This window comes from Taeniopygia guttata, chromosome 34 (assembly GCF_048771995.1).
Source record: "Taeniopygia guttata chromosome 34, bTaeGut7.mat, whole genome shotgun sequence".
NCBI lineage: Eukaryota > Metazoa > Chordata > Aves > Passeriformes > Estrildidae > Taeniopygia > Taeniopygia guttata.
Genome location: NC_133059.1, coordinates 2,272,788 through 2,294,235, shown reverse-complemented (window position 1 = coordinate 2,294,235; position 21,448 = coordinate 2,272,788). Strand labels below are relative to the sequence as shown.

At 53.8% G+C, this 21,448-nt stretch overlaps 2 protein-coding genes across 2 annotated transcripts in view; one reads left to right on the top strand and one right to left on the bottom strand.

The window, feature by feature from the left end:
* LOC121468955 (uncharacterized) overlaps positions 1–21,448 on the bottom strand; it is a 2,238,800-nt gene that overhangs the window by 418,355 nt on the left and 1,798,997 nt on the right. The gene's annotated exons all lie outside the window — the stretch shown is intronic.
* LOC105759787 (uncharacterized) lies at positions 6,491–19,730 on the top strand. Its single transcript, XM_072920878.1, has 2 exons — positions 6,491–7,031; positions 19,084–19,730. The coding sequence occupies exons 1-2, from the start codon at positions 6,491–6,493 to the stop codon at positions 19,728–19,730; spliced, it is 1,188 nt and encodes a 395-aa protein (XP_072776979.1).

The window sequence follows — 21,448 nt, the reverse complement described above, 5'->3', positions numbered from 1 at the left end:
CGTGTCATGGAACGATTTTCTCTGCACACCCGGGCTATGTGGGGATGGAATGATTTCTGTTGCACATCCTGTCCAGAATCAAGGAATGCCTTGACTCTAACAATAAACATATTGTTGGAGTTTTTCTTTTTCCTGCAGTTTCAGTGCTAAGTTTAGAGCATTAGAGTATTTTTAAATTACTCCTACTTCTATATTTCTGGTTAGGTTTGGGTCAGGGATGAGAGAATGAGATTTTACTTAGAGGAGAAGTAGAAAAAAATTCATTGACTTGGAAATTTTTTGTGTATGTTTGTGTGTGGCTCTTAGAGATAGAAAAATTTTGGTCTGGGTTTTTCGACGTTCACCTTTAGGCAATATTTTGTGAAGCTAGAAGAGATTTAAAGTGACCCTTTAACTCATAAATAGAAGATTTGAAGGAAAAAAAAATAGAAGATTTGAAAGAAAAAAAAAAGAAAAAGCAGCAGGTTGGGGGTGGGGGGGGCACATGTGAGGCTGCTGAAGCTGCTCTGGAAGAGAAGCTGCATTCCAGGCACCCAGGAGGAGCTTTAGAAATGCAAATTAACACTGCTGGGGCAGAGTGGGGACAATGTACCTGGCTCTTCTTGCCTGGGGCAGGAATTGGCTGATTCCCTCTGCCCCTCACCCCAAGCTCTGCCTGCTTGCACAGATGGAATCTGCACGGCTGAAGGCAGAGCCCATGGTGAGGATCTGACTCTGAAACAGAAATGGGTGAAGCTGCAAAGGGAAACAGCAAATGGAGAATGTTGTGAAAACTTCACTAAAATAAGGGGGGGGAGTTAATCCCTCTGCCCACTCCAACATCTGCTGTCACTGTCTGTGCTGTACGGGGTGTATCAGAGCACTGGGGCTTTTGCTAGAACAAGTCCAGAGAAATTAGTTGGAATTCAAGTATTTGATGATGTAATTAGAAAAATGCGGCCAATTGATGCAGCCCCGGCTGCAGGGAGCACCCAGAAATGAGGAAAAGATGAAGGGCCACCAGAAAAAATTCTACAACACCATGGACCAGCCCCTGGGAACCCAAACCAATTCATATCAGGAGGCAGAGAACCCATTTATCATTTCAATGGCATCATTAGATTACAAGCTGTCCTCGGAATACGAACCAACCAGACAGCTCCAGCTCCTGACCTTCCTGCTGACCAAGCCACTGAAAGAGGAACACAACATTTCACCAGGGGATGAGATCAGATTATCTATGAGCAGAAAAAAAGGAAGTTTGTGGAAAACTAAATGGCTCAAACTGCTGTGGGCAAAGAGATGACAAGGGAAAAGTGCTGAAAAAGATAACAAAGGAAATAGGAGAGCAGTTTATGTATTGGTCCAAACATGGAAAGGATGGGAATGGGACACGCTAATGTGGCTCCCCGGCAGAAGAGGGGTTAAACGAATGCTGCTTCTCCTCTTCTGTGCTGCAGCAACCCCCATGTTTTTACCATGCTCCACACCTTGGCAGTGCAGCTCATCCAGCAGCTGAGCCAGGGGATGCAGGTGGCAGCCAGTCCTCCTGATCCACAAAGGGCCACAAAAGGACAGGGAATGAGGGCACCGAGAATAATCCCAAAACCAAAGAGGACCCGGGAAGAACAAAACAGAGTCCAGGAGTGAATCTGCCTGGAGAGAGAGCCAGGCACTTGTAGATAAGGAAGCTACGGGAGAAACCCTCAGTTCCAATAAATGTCACAAATTGACCCACACAGCTGCTCAAAGTCCCGCTACATTCTCAAACTTCGAGGAGAAGAACAAAGACTTAACAGAGCCATGAATATCGGCTGTTATACAAAAGGAGGGTGCATATTAACGAGGACAGGCAGCAGGCGCATCGGGAAGTCTGAACCTTCCAAGGACCTCAGCCAGTGGGCAAAGGCAGAGGGAGATGCGGCCGGGAAAATGAGGATAAAAAGGAGGCTGCGGACTACAACCATGGCAGAGAGCGCACGGCAAATGCCCCACGGCCTCTCCCCCTGCTCGGCAATAAAGTCACTTTTACAGGACTCCTCGCTCTCCTCCGGCCACAGAAACCTCCGGCGACGGGAATTTCCCCGCACGCTCCCGGCCGCGGGGCAGCCCCCTCGGTCCTACCCACAGCAGCCGGGCCGAGCCAGCGCTGCTCCGGCAGCGGCTCCTGCCCAGGCCCCGGCGGGAAGGAGACCGCGGGCAGCCGCTCCCGCCGCGCCCTCAGCCCGGGGCCGGCACGGGCCGGACACGGCACCACCGACCCGCCGCAGCCCCCTGCCGCCCCCTCCGCCCGCAGCCAGCCCCGAGCCCCCGCAGAACCCAGCGCGGCTCCCACCTGCGCCCCGGCCGCCTCCGAGCTCCGCCGCCGCCGCCTCACCGCGCTCCGGCCGCTGCCGCCGCTCCCGGGCCCGCACAGACGCTCCCGGCGCCAATGGCGCCGCTGCCCGCCCACGGCCGCCCTCAGCCCGCCGCCGGGGCCGTGCTGCGCCCCGCTCCCACCAATCAGCGCGCCGCAACCGCGACTGACGGCACCAGCGGCCAATGGCAGCGAGCTGGGGGCGGGCTCTGCGCACGGCCCAGACTCGCCCCGCGCTCTCAGGGCCCCCCGCGCTGCGTGAGGGCAAAGCCGGAGATGAGCAACAGCCCCGGGACGGGCCCGGGCCCGAGGCGGGATTGAGCTGCCCACACAAACAAACTTCTCCGCACCTCCCGCCACGGCTTTCCCGGCCCTGCGCCTTCCGTGCCTCCGGCTCTGCGGGAAGCCCGGGAGCCTCCCTTCTCCTGCCCCTCATCAGTGCATCGGTGCTTCGCTTTGATTTCCCCCTAAAAGGGAAACCTGCCCAAAGCCCTGTGGGTGAGCGGGGGAGGGGAGAGATTTCTGGTAGAAAACTCCAAAGACTCAGAGCAGGATGAGGAGAAGTCAGTGCAGAGCCTTAAATGCAGCTTTCCCCACGGCTCCCTGCTCCCAGCTGCACCTCCTCCCCCGGCAGGGCAGGAGACAGGGAATGGGGCCATGCTCAGCTCATCCCCCGCGGCTTCTCCCTCTGCTCAGGGACAGGAGTCGTTCCCTGCTGCACCCTGCGCTCTCTCCCAGCCGAGACTTCTCCAGGAACTTCTCCGAGCCGAGTCCATCCCCTGGGGCACAGCCCCCTCCAAGTGCTGCAGCGTGGGTCACTGTGCCACGGGCTCGGTCCTGCCAGGCCAGGCTGCTCCAGCGGGGCCCCTCTGCCCGCGGGGTCACAGCCTCCTCTCAGGCATCGCCGAGCTCCAGCCTGGCTCCTCCAGGGGCTGCAGGGGGATCTCTGCATCCCCACGGACCTGCAGGGGGATCTCTGCATCCCCACGGACCTGCAGGGGGATCTCTGCATCCCCACGGACCTGCAGGGGGATCTCTGCATCCCCACGGACCTGCAGGGGGATCTCTGCATCCCCACGGACCTGCAGGGGGATCTCTGCATCCCCACGGACCTGCAGGGGGATCTCTGCATCCCCACGGACCTGCAGGGGGATCTCTGCATCCCCACGGACCTGCAGGGGGATCTCTGCATCCCCATGGACCTGCAGGGGGAATCTCTGCATCCCCATTGTAATGTATGTTATGGAATAATTCGTGCTTATGTAAAATATACATCAAGTCAGTTGTGCTTGTACAAAAAGATTCTTAAAGTTTTAAAAGGCCAGAAGCAGCAGCCGGGGCTGCAGAAACCACAGATGACAGAGAAAGAAAGACCTAATTTACAAATGAAAAAACGTGGCTCCGTGCAGAGATGGGCTCTTTCCGGGGGCAATCCAGGAGGCACCCAATGTGAAAAACGCATATTATATGGCTCTTTGCGCATAGTTACTGTATGTATTATGTTAGTTTGATTCGTAGTGCTGTATTAACATTTTAATAGCATGGTAAATGTAGTTTTGTATTTAAAATGAAGCTTTAGTAGTTAAAATAGAAACTCTTTATGTGTTTTGTTTTTTATTTTAAGGAATGAGAGACTCGCTTTGACGTAACCATCACAGAACGCCTAAATCTTCCAGAGAAGAGGAATTTATGGCTTTCTTGTCAGAAGAAGCTAATTTCTTCAGGCCTTGCCATGGGGATTAAAGGAAACAGTTGGCATATAACAGACAAGAGTTTCTTGTTTTAAATAGAATGTATGCATAACCATGAAGGATATATGAATATGCAATAGTGTAGTTTTAAGGGTGACTCCTTTGTTCACAAGGTATGCTTGTTGTGGCTTAAGTGCCCGAGAGCTCCGGGCTGGAGCGGAGGGGCTGCGGGAGGAGGAGGAGGGACAGGAGGAGCGGCGGGAGCAGGAGCGGGAGAATCCCGCCGCTCGCACCGCCCGCACGCCGGGGCTGCAGCACCCCCTGCCCCGCCAGCATCGCCCCAGCCCCGAGCCGCAGGGCAGGGGGAGGCCGAGCTCGCCCCGGCTCTATCGAGGGGTCTCCGGGAGGATTTTTCTGGAGAGCGCTCGGAGCCGGCAGATGCCGAGCCCCGGATCCCTCCGGGTCCCCAAGAGGAGCTTTTTCGGGGGGAGAGGAGCTGTGATCGCCCCTCGGAGGGTCCCGGGGGACCACGCGGAGCTGGCCCGGTGCTGACAGGGCGGGACATTGGTTTTGGGGATCCCCGTGAGAGCCGGGGCTGCGGAACGTGGGACCCCCGGGGCGGCAGAGGGGAAGGGGCGGTACCGGAGCTGGGGGACCCCCGGCAGCCGGAGATGAGGCGGGGACGGGACCCCTGAGCCTGGCAGGGCCTGTCCTGGGGTGACCTCACGATGCTCGTACCCCATTGGTCCGTTTGGCCCCGAAATGAGTTCTGCACCTTCAGGGCTGGTTCTGAGAGCGAAGAGGGGGAGGAAGAAGCGCGCAGTTTGTTTTCAGGAGCTGCACTCACCCCTCCACATTCCGGCTCCTGGGCTGCTGAGATGCCTTAAGGAGCTGGGACAGAGGCCAGACGGAGCCAAGAGGAATAAAGAGGATATTTATTGAAGTGCCTTCAAAGGCCACACCCCGGCAGTACCGGAGCCAGGGTCGGGGCTCTGCCCGGATGGCTCCGAGATGGAAGCAAAAGAGGGCTTGGCCATGAGAGCTCACATTTTTATAAGTGTTAGTCCATTTGCATACAGGATTTTACTGCCCAATTAATAGCTTCAAGTTATGAAGTTTCATCCTTCTTGCTTGCTTGCTTGCCTGCCCTATGATTTTCCTGTTTGTGCTTTGGGCCTGAAGTTTGAAGAGATTGTCCTTGACTCTCCAGCTAGAACAGGATTGTTTTGTCTTCACCACCCTGTGAAAAGATCCCAGGAACACTTAATATAAAGCTAGAAGCTGCACACCAAAACAGAACAGAAAAACTTAAACCTGAGGTATCAGTTGTCTGACAACAGACAGCAGGACAGAGCTCTCCTTTGCTTTTAGTTAGTTTTTAGCTCGCTGAGGCAGAGAAGTTCCCTGGGCTGTGGTTTTTCTTTTTCTTTGGAGCTGTTTAAACCTGCTCTGGACTGAACACCAGAAGAGCACCGGCAGCTCACACCTGTGGCCCACCGGGCTGGGCCTGGGCCATGGAGGGACTGATCAGAGACTGAGTGAGCCGAGCTGCAGCCCACGGAGGGACTTTCTGAGTTTGTCATCTCTTTTGGAGCAACAACAGGTTTTATTGTTTAATATTGTTCATGTTTTGTGCTGGTGAATGCTTTGCCTGTAAAATAAACAGGTTTTTTCTACTTTTCTCCAAGGAAATCTTTTCCTGAACTGGCTGGGGGAGAGACCACTTGAATCTACTTTCTAGAAACCCCCCTTGGGTGTTTTCTCCCAGATTTGCCCTAAACCAGGACAGGGTGGTGGGGACAGGGGGGACCCCCAAGTGCCTGGACTGGGGGGAGGCTGGAGAGGGGGACCCTTGTACTGCAAAACCCCCCAGCATCCCTAAGCAGGACCCTGGAGAAGGGGGATCCCCAGGACCCTCGAGGATCCCCAGCAGCCCTGAGACGGGGGACACCAGAACCCCAGAGGGATGAGAATGGAAATGGGACACTCCTGGTGGCTTGTTTTTATTCACTCATGATTTTTGGAGGTTTTTATAGACACCTGGAGACTTCTGGAAATGGATTTGGGCAGGGGGAATCCCCAACCCAAGGCGTTCACACCTTGTTTTTTCCCCACACCAGGATTTCCCACTCCCAAACTTTGGCTGGATGGAGGAGGAGGCTGTGAGGAAGAGGAAGATGCCCTGGGACACCGAGGCAGGTGAGGAGGAAGTCAGTGCCCCTTTCCCCCTCTCTCCTGCTCCATCTCCCAGCCCAGCACGGCCCCGGCTGCAGGACAGCCCCGCTGCCGGTGCCCTCCTGCCAGGGATGCACTGGGGGGATCTCCTTGCCCTTCCCTCTGGCACGGAGGCAAATCCCATCCTCTCCTTGTCCTTCCTCCCGCAGAGCAGGAGCTGAGGGTGGAGAGCAGGGAGGACAAATCCCTGCAGCAGAACCTCGTGGAAGAGGCTGTTTTGAGTGGCTCCATGGCAGAGGAATCCAACGGGGAGGAAAAACCCTGGAGATCCTGCACGAGGAGGGGCTGCAAACCCAGCCCAGGGTGCTCTGAGGAGGAAAGTCCCACCCTGTGCCAGGGTGGTGGACAGAGTTTCAGCCAGGGCTCAGAGCTGGTGGTCCCTGAGCAGCTTCATGACAGGGAGAGGCCCTGTGAGTGCCTGGAGTGTGGGAAGAGCTTCAGGAAGAGTTTTGACCTGATCTGCCACCAGAGGATCCACACTGGGGAACGGCCTTACGAGTGTGGGGAATGTGGGGAGTGTGGGAAGGGCTTCAGCCACAGGTCCGACCTGATTGTCTACCAGAGGTTCCACACTGGGGAGAGGCCCTACGAGTGTCCTGAGTGTGGGAAGAGGTTTCACACCAGCTCCCATCTCCTTGTACATCAGCGGATTCACAGACAGGAGAGGCCCTTCCGCTGCCCCGACTGCGGGAAGGGCTTCAAGCACAACTCCACCCTCGTCACCCACCAGCGCATCCACGCCGGGGAGAGGCCCTACGAATGTCCCCGGTGTGGGAAGAGCTTCTCAGACCGCTCATTCTTTACCCGGCACCAGCGGAGGCACCGGTAAGGGAAGCCCTGCGAGAACCTCACCTGCAGGAAGAGCTTCGTGCGCTGCTCCAGCTCCATCCCCATCAGAGGACCCACCCTGCTCAGAGCCCTGGTGACCCACATGCCCTGTGATACACAGAGGGAGGTGGCTGCTGTTCCTTTTATTTTGCCTCTTATTATCTTTTATGTTCCTCCCTCCAAAACACAGAAAATTGGGGTTAAAATCAACAAATTCATCAAACGTATTTAAAGCCTCACATTTTACTTGTGTTTTGGGGAATCTTGGATTCCAGGAGATACCTGTGAGGATATGGGGGAGTTTGGGGGCTATTTGGTTTAGTTGTCTTTATTTCTTGGCTCTCCAAAAGATGAGAGGGACTGATCTGTCTGCTCAGGTCCACTCAGTGCCACTAAAAACTGCTGAATCGCACCCCAAAAATACTTGATTCCACCACCTCTCAGGGTGAAATTGGGTTGGAAGGGGATTGGGCAAAGTGGGATGCAAATCAGGAGGGTGAGATGAGCATTGGGTGGGGCGGGATGGGTGGGATGGGGATTGGGAGGTGTGAAATGGAGGAAGTACAGCTTGAGAAGGGGTCTTGATGTCCAGGAGGGGTCGCATGGGTAGAGGTTGGCATTTGGGAGGTGGGGTGGGGTCTGGAATGAGACAGCCAAAATTTGGGGATGATTAAGACAGGGGGAGCCCATTACTGAGTGAGTGTTTGAATAGTCTACATTCATGAGGAGCTGCTGGGGTGTCTCACATTCCTGAGGCAGTTTTGGGGCACTCCCCAGCTCTTGGGGAGCTTCCTGAGAGCAGCTCCATGGAGCCCCATGGCCAGGGGTGGTTGCCACGGGCCTGAACTCAGAGCAGTGCCAGAGTCCATTGCCTTGGTGCTGAGAGCAGAGAAATGATGAATGGCCCCAGACATCTCCAGTGTGTGTGTGTGGAGGCCTGTGAGCTTACTGGGGAGAGGGCAAAAGCGATCCCCTGGAGAAATGCACCGTAGGCTCTGGGCATTCCTCACAGCTCAGGGTGAGGACAGAAGCTTCCCCCATGGAGCTCTGCAGCACTGTGTAAATTTGTCCTGGTTCTGTCCCCATTGGCCCGTTGGCCTTTCCTACCCCTTTTACCCTGATATGTTCATGTTCTAGCAAGTTCTCCCTTCCCTATTTTCCCATTGGTTTATGTGCCCACCTATCCACCCTGGCATTCCCTATTAGTCCCTTTCCCTGTGTACCACCCCTAAACCCTGAGATCCCTGACGCTCTCCTCCAGCCCCTCTTTTCCCGTATTTACACCCTAAACCCTCCTTTGTCTTTGTCTTTAACCCCCAGAGCCCTGGAGCGTCAGACCCTGATAAACCCTCGTTGGAGCTCCATGCCTGGGCCCTCCCGTGTCCTCACTGCCGAGCTGCTCCGTGTGTGTGTGTGTGTGCTGGGCTCCCGTGGCTCTGCCCGTTAGCACAAAACACTCCCAGGGAAAGTTGTGCCGCCACCACCACAGACTGACAGTGTCCCTGGGGACCAAGGATCCACTGTGACACTGCAGGGCCCTGGGGACCACGGTGACATTGTGACACTGCAGGGAACAAGGATCCAAGGGACTTTGTGACACCAAGGGGTCCCATGGAACCAAAGGGACATTGTGACACTGGGAGGCCTCATGGAGTCATGGAGACCATTGGGACACTCTGGGGCCTCATGGAACCCTGGTGACACCAAGTTGTCTGGGAGGGCCTGGTGTAACCAAAGGTACATTGTGACACTGAGGGGCCCCTTGGAACCAAGGACATCTTTGCAGATGACACCAAGCTGGGTGTGACTGTTGATCTGCTGGAGGGTAGAAGGGCTCTGCATAGGGACTGGACAGGCTGGATCCAGGGCCCAGATCCAACAAGGTGAGGTTTAACAAGTCCAAGTGCCGGGTCCTGCACTTTGGCCACAACAACCCCTGCAGCGCTACAGGCTGGGGACAGAGGAGCTGGACAGCAGCCAGGCAGAAAGGGACCTGCAGGGACTGATGGACAGCAGGCTGGACATGAGCCAGCCGTGTGCCCAGGTGGCCAAGAAGGCCAATGGCTTCTGGCCTGGATCAGGAATGGTGTGGCCAGCAGGAGCAGGGCAGTGATTCTTCCCCTGTGCTGGGCACTGGTTGGGCAGCACCTCGAGTGCTGTGTCCAGTTCTGGGCCCCCCAGTTTAGGAAGGACATGGAGGAGCTGGAGCATGTCCAGAGAAGGGCAACAAGGCTGGTGAGGTGTGTGGAGCACAATTCCTGTGAGGAGTGGCTGAGGGAGCTGGGGTTGTTTATCTTGGAGAAGAGGAGGCTCAGGGGAGACAAGGCAGTGTCAGGGCACAGGTTGGACTTGATGATCTCCAAGGTCTTCTCCAACCTTGCTGATTTTGTGATTCTCTGAAACCACCCTTGGAGCAGTTGCAGGATGAGCCCTGGGCCTCCTCTTCAGAAGCTCCAGCAGCCCAGGTCCCTCAGCTTCTCCTCACAGCCCCAAAGCCCATCCTGTCAGTCCTGCAGAGCCTCTGCAGCTCCTCCTCACTGCCCAGAACAGGGAGCCCCACAGCCAGACACAGCAGCCCAGATGTGCTCCCCTGGCCTGGGGTGCCTCTGGCAAGGGAGCAGCACCAGGCACTGCAGGAGCCTGCAGACAATTCCTGCAGCACTTGTGGTGAGACAGAGTGAAAATTTAACAGGGTAGAAATCCATTTGGATTTATGTGAAATGTGCCACTTTGAGCTTGCTAAATATGCTGTTTAGTCTGGTGACTGCAGCCCTAGCCATACCACCCCAGCTAAGGAGAAAGAATGCAAATTTCCACACTAAAAGATAAGAGATAAGAAAGACTCCTTGGACCTTGAAACAGACAGGGCAGAGTGACCCAGGAGTTCTTTCTGTACTTTCTGACAAAAACTGAGTACAAGTGTAACTAGCTGTAAGTGTAATGTGAAATCAGCGTAATGAATATGCATTAACCTATTGTGAAATGCTATGCATATGGAAATTAGTGCGGGTAATAAAGAAGGATCAAGAGTTCTCAGAGGGACTCATGTCTATTAAAGGGCAATGAGTCCCGATATGTGTCCACAGCGCTGTGAATAAACATACCCATTCCCTACAAATCTTAATTGGAATTGTGTGGTTTGATTTTTCATCTGTCTTTCAGTTTGATGTATCAATGACATCCTTCTCCATAGCTTTACCAGAGGATTTCAGCCCCAAGGTCAAGGCATCTCCTCATCCCTCCCATCTGGGACTCAACTTCCACTTCACTGACCTCGGTGTCTTCATGTTGCTCCTCTGTGTGCCTGCCCTGTGTCCTTTTCTCTCACTGGAGGGAGGATGGCAGCACTGGCAGAGTCAATATCTGCCCGGGGCTGCAGATGGTTCCGTGAGCCCGGTCGGGCTCAGTGGCCATTTCTAATTTTGGTCATGGACCCTGGACATGAAGACCAGTTCTTTTCCATAGGAATGAAGGAACAGAGCCCCACTGTTTTAGGGGCAAATGAGAGGTGACCACCAGAGGACAAGGCCAGCCAGAGCTGGCAGTCTTTGTTCTTAGAGATACCCTTGAATACAGGAAATTTTTTAGGCAGAGTGTCAGTTTTGGCAATGGACATCTGAAAAGACGGAGGGTTCTTTTCCATAGAAAGGAAAGCACGGAGCCCCAGTGCTCCAGGAGCTGATGAGAGGCAGCCCTTGGCATTCGAACATCAGCCAGACCTGTCAGGTGGCCCCTGGGAGGCCAAGCCAGCCAGACCTGGTCCACGTTCCCTCGGTTCCATGGGGCCCCACAGTGTCCCAATGGTCCCTCGCTTCCAGGAGGCCCTGAGGTGTCACAATGCCCCCTTGGTGACACCAGGCCCTGAAGGGTCCCAATGGTCTCCATGGTTCCATCAGGCCCCACAGAGCCATAATGGTCTCTGGGTCCATGAAGCCCTGCGGTGTCACCATGGCCCCTTGGTTCCATGGGCTCCAGTGGTGCCACAATGATCCCCTTGGTTCCATGAGGTGCCCACAGTGTCACAGTGATCTCCATGGGAAGGAAAGAACCGAGCCCCAGTGTGGCAGGGGCAGCCACCAGAGGCCAAGGGCAGCCAGACTGGATGGTACTGGCAGATTCTGGCTGGGAGGAACCCTTGGATATAGAGAATTTTGGGGGTGGAACCCCAGTTTCAGACATAGACATCCAGAGGAGAAGGATGATTCTTTGCACAGGAAGGAATGGACTGAACACCAGTGTTTGACGGGCAGATCAAAGGCGGCCACCAGAGGCCTATGCCAGCCAGACCTCTCTGTCTTGGTAGCTTTTGTCTGAAAGCAACCCTTGGATGTAGGGAATTTGGGAGGTGGAATCACAGTTTTGGCCATTACTGCATAGGTAAGAGGGAGGGTTATTTTTTGTAGGAAGGAACTCACTGAAACCAAGTGTTTCAAGGCGGGTGAGAGGCAGCTCCCAAGAGGCCAAGGGCAGCCAGACCTGTCTGTCCTGGCAGCTTTCACTTGGGAGCAATCCTTGGCTGTATGGAGTTTTGGAGGTGAAATCCCAGTTTTGGCCATGGGCGCCTGCTCAGGATGGATGATTTTTTCCTATAGGAAAGAGAAATACAAAGTCCAAGTCTTCTGGAAGAAGATGAGAGGTGGCCACCCTTAGGCCAAGCCAGCCAGACCTGTGTCTCCTGGCACCTTTTGTCTAGGGGCTGTCCTTGGACACAGGGCATTTTGGAGGTGGAATCTCAGTTTTGGCTGTGGGTGCCTGGACAGGAAGAAGAGTTCTTTTGATTAGGAAGGAAAGCACAGAGCCCCGGTGTTTCAGAGGCAGATGAGTGCCAGCCCTCAGGAAGCCAAGGCCAGCCAGACTTGTCAGTCCCGGCAGGTTCTGTCTGGGAGCTATCCCTGGATATAGGGAATTCTGGAGGCAGATCCCCAATTTTGGCCATGGGTGCCTGGTAGAGATGGATGTTTTTTTCCCATAAGAAAGAAAAGCACATGGTTCCAGTGTTTGAAAGGAAGATGAGAGGTGGCCCCCGAGTAGCCAAGCCTGCCAGAGCTGTCTCTCCTGGCAGATTTAATCTGGAAACAATCTTTGCAGTTAAGAAAATTTGCAGAAGGAATCCCAATTTTGGCCATGGAACCCTGGAGGAGAAGGACAGTTCTCTCCCACAGGAAGAAAAGCCCAGAGCCCCAAGGCTTCAGGGGCACATGAGAAGCAGCCCTCAACATGCCAAGGTCAGCCAGACCTGTCAGGCGATTCCCAGGAGGCCCAGCCAGCCAGACCTGTTCCATGTTCCCTTGGTTCCATGGACCCCACAGTGTCACAATGGTCTCCTTGGTTCCATGAGGCCCTGGAGTGTCACAATGTTCCCCTTGCTTCTGCAGTGTCACAATGGCCCTGTGCTTCCATGAGGCCTTGCAATGTCACAATGGCTTCGTGGTTCCACAAAGCCCTGATGTGTCACAATGGCCCCTGGGCTCCGTGTGCCCTCGCTGTGTCACAGCGGCTCCTCTGTGACACTGTGGCTGCACAAGGTCACCATGGACCCTTGGTTCCTTGGGGTCACCGAGTTCACAGTGGTCTCCTTGATTCCATGAGGCAGCACAGTGTCACAATGGCCCCTTGGTTCCATGAGGTTCTGCAGTGTCACCGTGGTGTCCTTGGACCCACATTGTCACAACTGACCCACGGTTCCATGAGGGTCCCCAGTGTCACCGTGGTCGCTGTCAGAGGCTGGATGTGATCGATGTCCCGAGACACCCTGGGATGCTCGGAATGCCCGAGTGGGGACAGGGGAGGGTCAGGCCTTGGTTTGTGGTGGGACAGAGCCCCGCCCCCGGCCCTGGCAGAGCTGTCAATCACACAGCAGGCGTGGTGCTGATTGGCTGAGCTGTCAATCAATCACGGAGCAGCTGGTTCCTACCCCGACTCTGATTGGGCAATCACCTGGCAGTCCCACCCCAGGGGCGGGCCCATGAAGGCCCAGGGGGTTAAAAGCCGGAGCACGAGGCCAGCCCATGGTCTGGATCCTGCCTTCTCCTGGGGTTCCTCTGTTAGTGACGCTGGGACCTGAGCAGTTTGTGCTTCTCTGCGTCTTTCTATAGATCTTCTGTCTTTCTCATGTTCTCTAATTCTCCTTTTTCTAATCCTACTTACCTGGAACTATTTTGGGTAACTTAACATCTTAAGGATTAAAGGTTTTTAGGTTAAATGGGCTAAAAAAAAGAAGTTAATGCTATGATAAGAGTTTTATGTTGAAGTTGATGTTGTATTAAACCCTTTGCCAGAGTTCGTTGACTGTCTATATTTTGCCAGTAAAATTTTGTGTCACTTTGACCTCTTAGCTCTGTTGGTTAGAGCATGGTGCTGGTATCACCGAGGCTGTGGGTTCAGTTCCAAAGTGGGCAATTCACTTAAAAGCTGGACTTGATGATCATTGTGGGTCCCTTCCCACCAAGAATATTCTCTGCCTCTGGCCATGGTGAGAGTATCTGGTTGGTGTTTCTCCTGTGCACCAAACTCAAGTACAGGAACCTTTGGTGACCTCCAGCATTTCAGTGCTCTGGGGTGTTACAGCCCTGCAGGCTCACAATGGCCTCTTATTTCCATGAGGCCCCACAGTGTCACCCTGGCCCCTTGGTTCCATGGGCCCAACAGTGCCACAATGATCCCCTTGGTTCCACAACTTCCCACAGTGTCACACCGGCCCCTGGGTTCCATGAGGATCTGGAGTGTCACACAGGTTTGTGACATTTGTCCTTGCTGCCCCTCATATCCCCCTGCCCCACAAACAGCCCCGAGCCACCCGTGAGGGACAGGCCCTGCTGTGCCAGGCTGGGCTCAGGGCTTGGCCTTTCTGCTTCCCCCAGCCAGCCCAGGCCTTGCTCAGCATTGCAGTTCCCTGCTCTGAGCCTTGGGCTCCCTGCAATCCTGGCCTCAAGGATCTGCTCTCACCAGTCCCTGGGGAGCCTTTGGCAGTCCCTGCCCTCAGTGGGGCCCAGTGATGCTCCAAGGGACTTGGAGTTTTGCTCCTGACTCCTTGAGCAGCTTCTTCACCCTTCTCTCAGTGCCTGAGGGTCCTGGACTCAGTCCCAAATCCATGGTGGGGATCATCAAAATACAGAAAGCCCTCACGGGTGCTTTGACTTCATTAAATTGTTTTCAGCTCTCCAGGGCTTGTGCAGCTGATTGGAGTCAGTTTGGAGTTCTATTAAGGAGGAAGATTTCCAAGTGCACCTCATGACATTTTTTCTTCAATCAAATGTGTATTTTTTTATTTTCCAGTTCAGAGAAGAGCTGATAGAAGCATTCCCCAGGTGATCTAGATACTGAAGGTCTCCTTAGGAGGTCTGGGCATGTACAAGAATGAGTCCCCTGAGGGCTGACCCTGTTTGGACAAGCTGCTCCTCACCCCCAGCCTCACCATGTCTGACATCACCCACCTGGCACTGACATCCCTGTGCCCTGCAGCAGAACCTTGTCCCTGAGCTCTGCAGCTCCATGTCCCAGCCCATTGCACCGCGTCCCACCTGCTCTCCTCAGGGCTCTGCCTGCACACAGGCCCAGGAGAAGTTTTCCTCTTGGGAAGGAGAGAATGGAAAAGCCTGAGCAGGTTTCCTAAACAACAAACCCCACTCAGGAGCCACCTGCTCAGTACAGGCTGCCTGGAATGGTGTCACCTTTCTACAAGGGACAGTGTGACCAGAAATGATCTCTGGAAGCAGAATTATCTGAGTCTCCCAGTTGAATTCTCTGTCCCACTCCTTTCCCTGGATCTCTGTTTCAGATGGAAGCTGCTGGTGCCATCCTCACCTTTAACCTCCCTCTGGAATGCAAACAGGTGTTCCCAGCTGTGTTAAGCAGGATTTGCTCAATGTTTCCATAAATCTTTTGTGTCCCCCATGGAAGGAAGGGGCCATTTTGGCACTGAGGGGGTGACATGGAAGCAAGGAGTTGTGACCCTGGGGTCCCACGTAACCAAGGGGCCATGGTGACACAGCAGGGCCACGTGGATCCAGTAGTCCATTGTGACACTGTGGATCCAAGGAGACCATGGAGACACCCCCAGAACCTCATGGAACCAAGGAGTCCATGGTGACCCAGCGGGGCTGCATGGAGCCAATGGTCCATGGTGACACTGCCCATCCAAGGAGGCCATTTGGACACTGCGGAAGCTCATGGAGCGAGGTGGCCATTGTGACACTGAAGAACTTCATGACACCAAATATCCATGGGGACACAGCAGGGCATCATGGAACCCAGGAACCGCTGTTGGCAGTGCGGAAACTCCTGGAACGAGGGGCTGTTGTGGCCCTGCAGCACCAACACAGCTGCTGCACCTTGTCCCTTGCCCTGCACAGCTCCTTGGGAGGCACGGCAGGAGCAGCACCCTGGGAGCTTCGGGAATGTCCCTCTGGGATCCATGGCACACACTCCCAGGGGCTGGAATTCCAGTTCCCAGCCAGGAAAAGATGTTCCTGCCCTTGAAGGCAAAGCTCTTATGGAAGAGCCAAAAGCCAAGTGCAGCAGGATCCTACAGGGACATTTCACCGCCAGCCTTCATAACTTCACCCATGGTTGTCGTAGCTCATGGATTGGGAATTAAATCAGGGCAGGGCCTTTGGTGGGAGCTGCCCTGGGTCAAGGGAGACACAGAGAGAGAAACAGAGCAGGCAAAGGAAGGCAGGAGAGAGAGGAGGTGTTTTGGTTTGGAATGACACGTGTCTGCTAAGGAAGGCAGGGGCCTCCCCTGAAATGGAAAAATGTAGATTCTTTCTTTCTGAATTGTTATAAATTTGAAATTCTGGGGGGCGCTCATGGAAAAAATATGGGAGCAGGAATAACAGCTTTTTATTAGGAAAGAAAATGAAAATATGAACAATTCAGTGAACAAAAACAACACTGAGAGAGCCAGAATACAACCTGACACTCTGTTGGACAGGGTGTTGGCCGCAGTCCAATTGGAATGGTGGTTGCGCTCCTCCTGGAGTGTCAGGTGTGGTTCTGTTGGAGAAGTGATCCTGTAGAAAAGGGTGTCTTCTTCTGAAGAGGAAGAGGCAGCTGTTCCTCTGAGAAATCCAGCCCAGAAAAAGCTGTGTTGGTGGGCCAGAATCTCAAGACTAGATGCAGGTAGGAATGCTTGGCTCCTCTTTCTGGGCAGAGCATCTCACAATGGGATGTTACAGTTCTTATCAGTCATGCAGTGACATTCAATAGCCCATTATCAGCAGATGTCTGCCCTGAGGGGGGACTGATTGTGGAAGAGATAAGGAAAAACTGCCCACTTAGCACAGGACAACTGCCAAACTGATGGGAAATAGAACACATCTTGCTTTTCAGTCTGGGGCAGGAGGTCACAAACAAAATCAGCTGAGAAGGCGGCACTCTGAAAAGCAAACCAGAACTGACAGAAAATGAATGGAACAGAAATCAATAATTCTGGAAGTTTTATTTACCATCAAAATACATCACAACCACCCAGGCCCACACAATCCCAATCCCACAACCTCAAATTTGGATTTCACTTCTCCCGATCTCCTTACAACACCATCTCACCCTAGAGGCTGTGGAATTGAGTAATTTTGGCATGGGACTGAGGTGGGAACCAGCCATTTTGAGGTGGGATTGAGCAATTTTGGGGTAAGATTGTGAGGTTTCCAGTGGGATTGAATAATTTTGAGGTGACAGAGCAATCCACCGTGGCTTTTGGAGTGCAAAGATATGGAGAATACTACCAGATATCCCCCAAGAACCCACAAATCCTCCAGAATACATTCCCAAACCATAAATCCCACCTCAGATACCTCTTAAATGGTGGGACTTTTGACATCTCTGATCAATACTCTTTTTAGTCATTTTTCAGGTGTTTTTAAGTGATAAAGACAAATCAGAAGAAAATTAGGACCAAACCAAAACCAGAGAGCCCTTGAGCATCCCCTGGGCACAAGACAAAACAAACTCAGCAGAAATTAAACTTAACCCTACATAAAATGCCTTGAGGAAGATTTGCTCTTCCCACAAGTCACTTGTGATGGAAACACAAACAAATTCCGAACATTAATAAACCAGCAGCAGAAGCAATTCTGTGGCAATTCCAAATTCCATCACTTCCAGCACAGCTCCAACTCAGATGCTGGCAGGTTCCAAAAAAGAAACATGGAAATTTGTCCCAATACAGATTATTAAAAGGAAGGGAAAGCTCTGTGTAGCTGTCACAAAGGTGACGGGAATGAAGAAAATAATGATTCTCATATTTGGAAAAGCCCCCAAGCCTGCAAATTCACTAATTATTCAGGAGTTTAGCTACTTGAGCTGGGCTTCTTGTAGGACTTTAGTAGCCTTGTGTTCCTCACCTTGGGGTGACTGATCCTGGTCAGTTTCACTGGTATGATTTGCTCCCTTTCCTCCAGTGACTTTAACGAACTTTTCAGGGAAGGACAAGAAAATACTTTCATTACCCTGGCCACCCACAACAGCCATTTTCCTCATAAGTTCTCCCAAAAGTCACTCAGAGGAAGCTGCATCCAAGTTTCCAAGAGTTCCTCCAGGAAGAGGCAGAACCTCCTCAGAAGAGGGAACCATGCTGTTGTCAAAGGCACTTGGGGTCAGACAGCAGTGCCCTGAACTCACTGTGCAAAATAATGTTGCAAGCTGGTTAATAAAATTGTTAGAGAGATGCCTCTGCCCCAATTAAGGTGCAAAGGTCACCAAATTTAAGTGGATTTTATTGAACAGTAAAAGTGTGGTAGAGAGAGAGACAGAAAGAAAGAGAAAAGGGGGAGAGCAAGGGAGTGACAGGGACAGAGATCTCCCCTGGGACAGGGCAAGTGTGACATTGTCCCTGTGTGCGTGTCCTTCCCAGGGTGGGGGTTTTACACCTGAGCCAGTTTGGGTAAGGGGGGTGGTGTTCACCCCCCACCCCGAGCAGGGATTGCCTCACTGTTTCAGGTTACAGTGTCAGATGTAACCAAAAGTGTTTTCAGTCACCATCTCCATAAACTGTTATCAACAGGTGGGGCAGTGTTCTTTATCTCTTCCATGGCTCAGCCCTGATAACGCCCTCCAGGGGCCATCTTCTGTTAATGGGCCATTGAGTGTCACTGCAGGGCTGATAAAATTACATCATCCCATTGTGGGATGCTCCGCCCAGGGGGAGGAACCAAGCATTCCTGCCTGGATATAATCTCACCCTTGCAACACCACGACCACCTTGCCTACTGGATTCCCAGAGGACAAGAGCTCCATAACCACCACTGGACCTTCAGAGGAAGACCAGACCCTTCTACAGGATCACCGCTTTGACAGAATCACGTTCATCACTCCAGCCGGACTGCAGCCACCATTTCATCAGACTGCTACCACCACCCTGACCAACGGGGTGTCAGGTTATATCCTGACTCTGTCCGATTAAGCCAGTGTTTCTGTATCATTGCCTTGATCTTAATTTTCTTACTCAAATTTGATTCTGGCTTAGATTCTCCCCCTGGTTTGCCTTCCAACCAGGACAAAACTCACTGTGCTCATCCCTTGTTTTCCTCCCGAAACAGAATTTCCCATACCAAAATCTTCACGAAATGGAGGAGGAGGCTGTGAGGAAGAGGAAGGCGCCCTGGGACATCCAGGCAGGTGAGGAGGAAGTCAGTGCCCCTTTCCTCCTCTCTCCTGCTCCATCTCCCAGCCCAGCACAGCCCCCGGCTGCAGGACAGCCCCACTGCCGACGCTCTGCTGATGGGGATGCACTGGGGGGATCTTCTTACCCTTCCTTGTTGCACGGAGGCAAATCCCATCCTCTCCTTGTCCTTCCTACCCCAGAGCAGGAGCTGATGATGGAGACCAGGAAGGACAAATCCCTGCAGCAGAACCTCATGGAAGAGGCCGATTTGAGCAACTCCACAGTGCAAGAATCCAACGGGGAGGAAAAGCCCCGGAGATCCCACAGGAGGAGGGGCTGCAAACCCAGCCCAGGGTGCTCTGAGGAGGAAAGGCCCACTCTGGGTCAGGAAGGTGGGCAGAGCTTCAGCCAGAGCTCAGACCTGGTGGTCCCTGAGAAGCTTCATGATGGGCACAAGCCCTACAAGTGCTTGGAGTGTGGGAAGAGCTTCAGGCATAGCAACAGTCTGAAACGACATCAGATGATCCACACTGGGGAATGGCCCTATGAGTGTGGGGAGTGTGGGAAGGGCTTCAGCTGGAGCTCCAACCTCATCATCCACCAACGCATCCACACTGGGGAGAGGCCCTACGAGTGTCCCGAGTGTCAGAAGAGGTTTCACAGCAGCTCCCATCTCCTTGTACATCAGCAGATTCACACGGATGAGAGGCCCTTCTGCTGCCCTGACTGCGGGAAGGACTTCAAGCACAACACCACCCTTGTCAGGCACCGGCGCATCAACACTGGGGAGAGGCCCTACATGTGCCCCACATGTGGGAAGAGGTTTCACACCAGCTACAGTCTCCTCCTGCATGAGCGGGTCCACACCGAGGAGAGGCTCTTCCTCTGCTCTGACTGTGGGAAGGGCTTCAAGCAAAACTCCAACCTCATCAGGCACCGGCGCATCCACACTGGGGAGAGGCCCTACGAGTGTCCCCAGTGTGGGAAGAGCTTCACCCGGAGCTCTCACTTGACCAGACACCAACGGAGCCACCGGTGAGGGAAGCCCTGCGAGTGCCCCAACTGCAGGAGGAGCTTCGTGCACCGCTTCAGCTTCACCCCCCATTGAAGAACCCACATTGGGAAGAGCCCTGGTGATCCCTGTTCCCTGTGATCCATGCTGGGAAGACACCTGTACCTTCTCCTGCCCCTGCCAATGACCTTATGTGGGGTTGAAGAACATGAGGGTCTGGCCATGGCCCTGTCACTACATTCACTCCCACCTCAGGCCATTGCCAGGGGCAGGAAAGGGACTCTCTCTCTCTCTCTCCCTGAGAAGGTTGTCCTTTCCAGGCAGGAGGAGACATGTGGCCAGGAAGATACAATTGATGGTGATGTAATTTCCCCTGTAAATAGTTTTTCTTATCCCTTCTGTTGTCAATATTTTTTCTATTCCTGCTTGTTCCTCATCTCGTTGCTGTTCCCAGTAAATTGTTCTTATCCCAGCCTGGGATCTTTCCATTTTTTTCCTTCAGTGGAAGGTGGGAGGGCAATGAGCACCAGCGGGGTTTTAGCAGGAGCAGGAAACTGGGAAATCCCATTCCTGAATCCCGGCCTGTGGATACCGAGCATCCCAGCTGGTGCCAGCCCTGGTGGCCATGGCAGCAGCCTTTGGAGCGGGTCCCTGGCTGGGGCTGAGGGAACCTCTTCACTCTGGTGCCCAGGGACAGGAGTGCAGGGAGCGGCTGCAGCTGAGTCGGGGCAGGCTGAGGTTGGATCTCAGGGAAAGGTTTTTGCCCAGAGGCTGCTGGGGCACTGCCCAGGCTCCCCAGGGAAGGGTCACAGCTCCAGGGCTCTCTGAGCTCCAGCAGCGTTTGGACAGCGCTGCCAGGCCCAGGCTGGCAGTGTTGGGGTGTCCTGTGCAGGGCCAGCAGCTGGACTCGAGGATCCTGATGGGTCCCTCCCAGCTCAGCCAATTCTGTGCTTCTGGGATCCCATGACCCTGGGGATGGGAGTGCCAATGGTTGCCATGGAAACGGGCTCTGGCTGCAGGCCTGAGCTGGTGTCCATGGCAACCACCCCTGGCATGGGGTCTCCATGGAGCTGCCCAGGGACTGACCATAGCAACAGGGGCTGGGGATGGTTGCCATGGAAACTGACCATAGCAACAGGGGCTGGTGATGGTTGCCATGGGAACTGACCATAGCAACAGGGGCTGGGGAAGGTTGCCATGGAAACTGACCATAGCAACAGGGGCTGGTGATGGTTGCCATGGGAACTGACCATAGCAACAGGGGCTGGGGAAGGTTGCCATGGAAACTGACCATAGCAACAGGGGGCTGGGGCTGGTTGCCATGGAAACTGACCATAGCAACAGGGGGCTGGTGATGGTTGCCATGGAAACTGACCATAGCAACAGGGGCTGGGGAAGGTTGCCATGGAAACTCACCACAGCAACAGGGGCTGGGGATGGTTGCCATGGAAACTGTCGATAGCAACAGGGGGCTGGTACTGGTACCCATGGAAACTGACCATAGCAACAGGGGGCTTGTGATGGTTGCCATGGGAACTGACCATAGCAATGGGTCCTGATGAGGTTTGCTGTGGTAATCCAGGGCATCCCTCTGGCTGCCCTGGCAGGTCTGGGACCCTGGCAGGGGGTCAGGAACCCCCTTGGACAGAGCCCCCAGAGACAGTGCCTGTGATCTCTGTCCATGGAAAAGAGTTTTCAATCTTACAGGATAAATTACACACTCTGAGTGTTTGATATGAGTAATA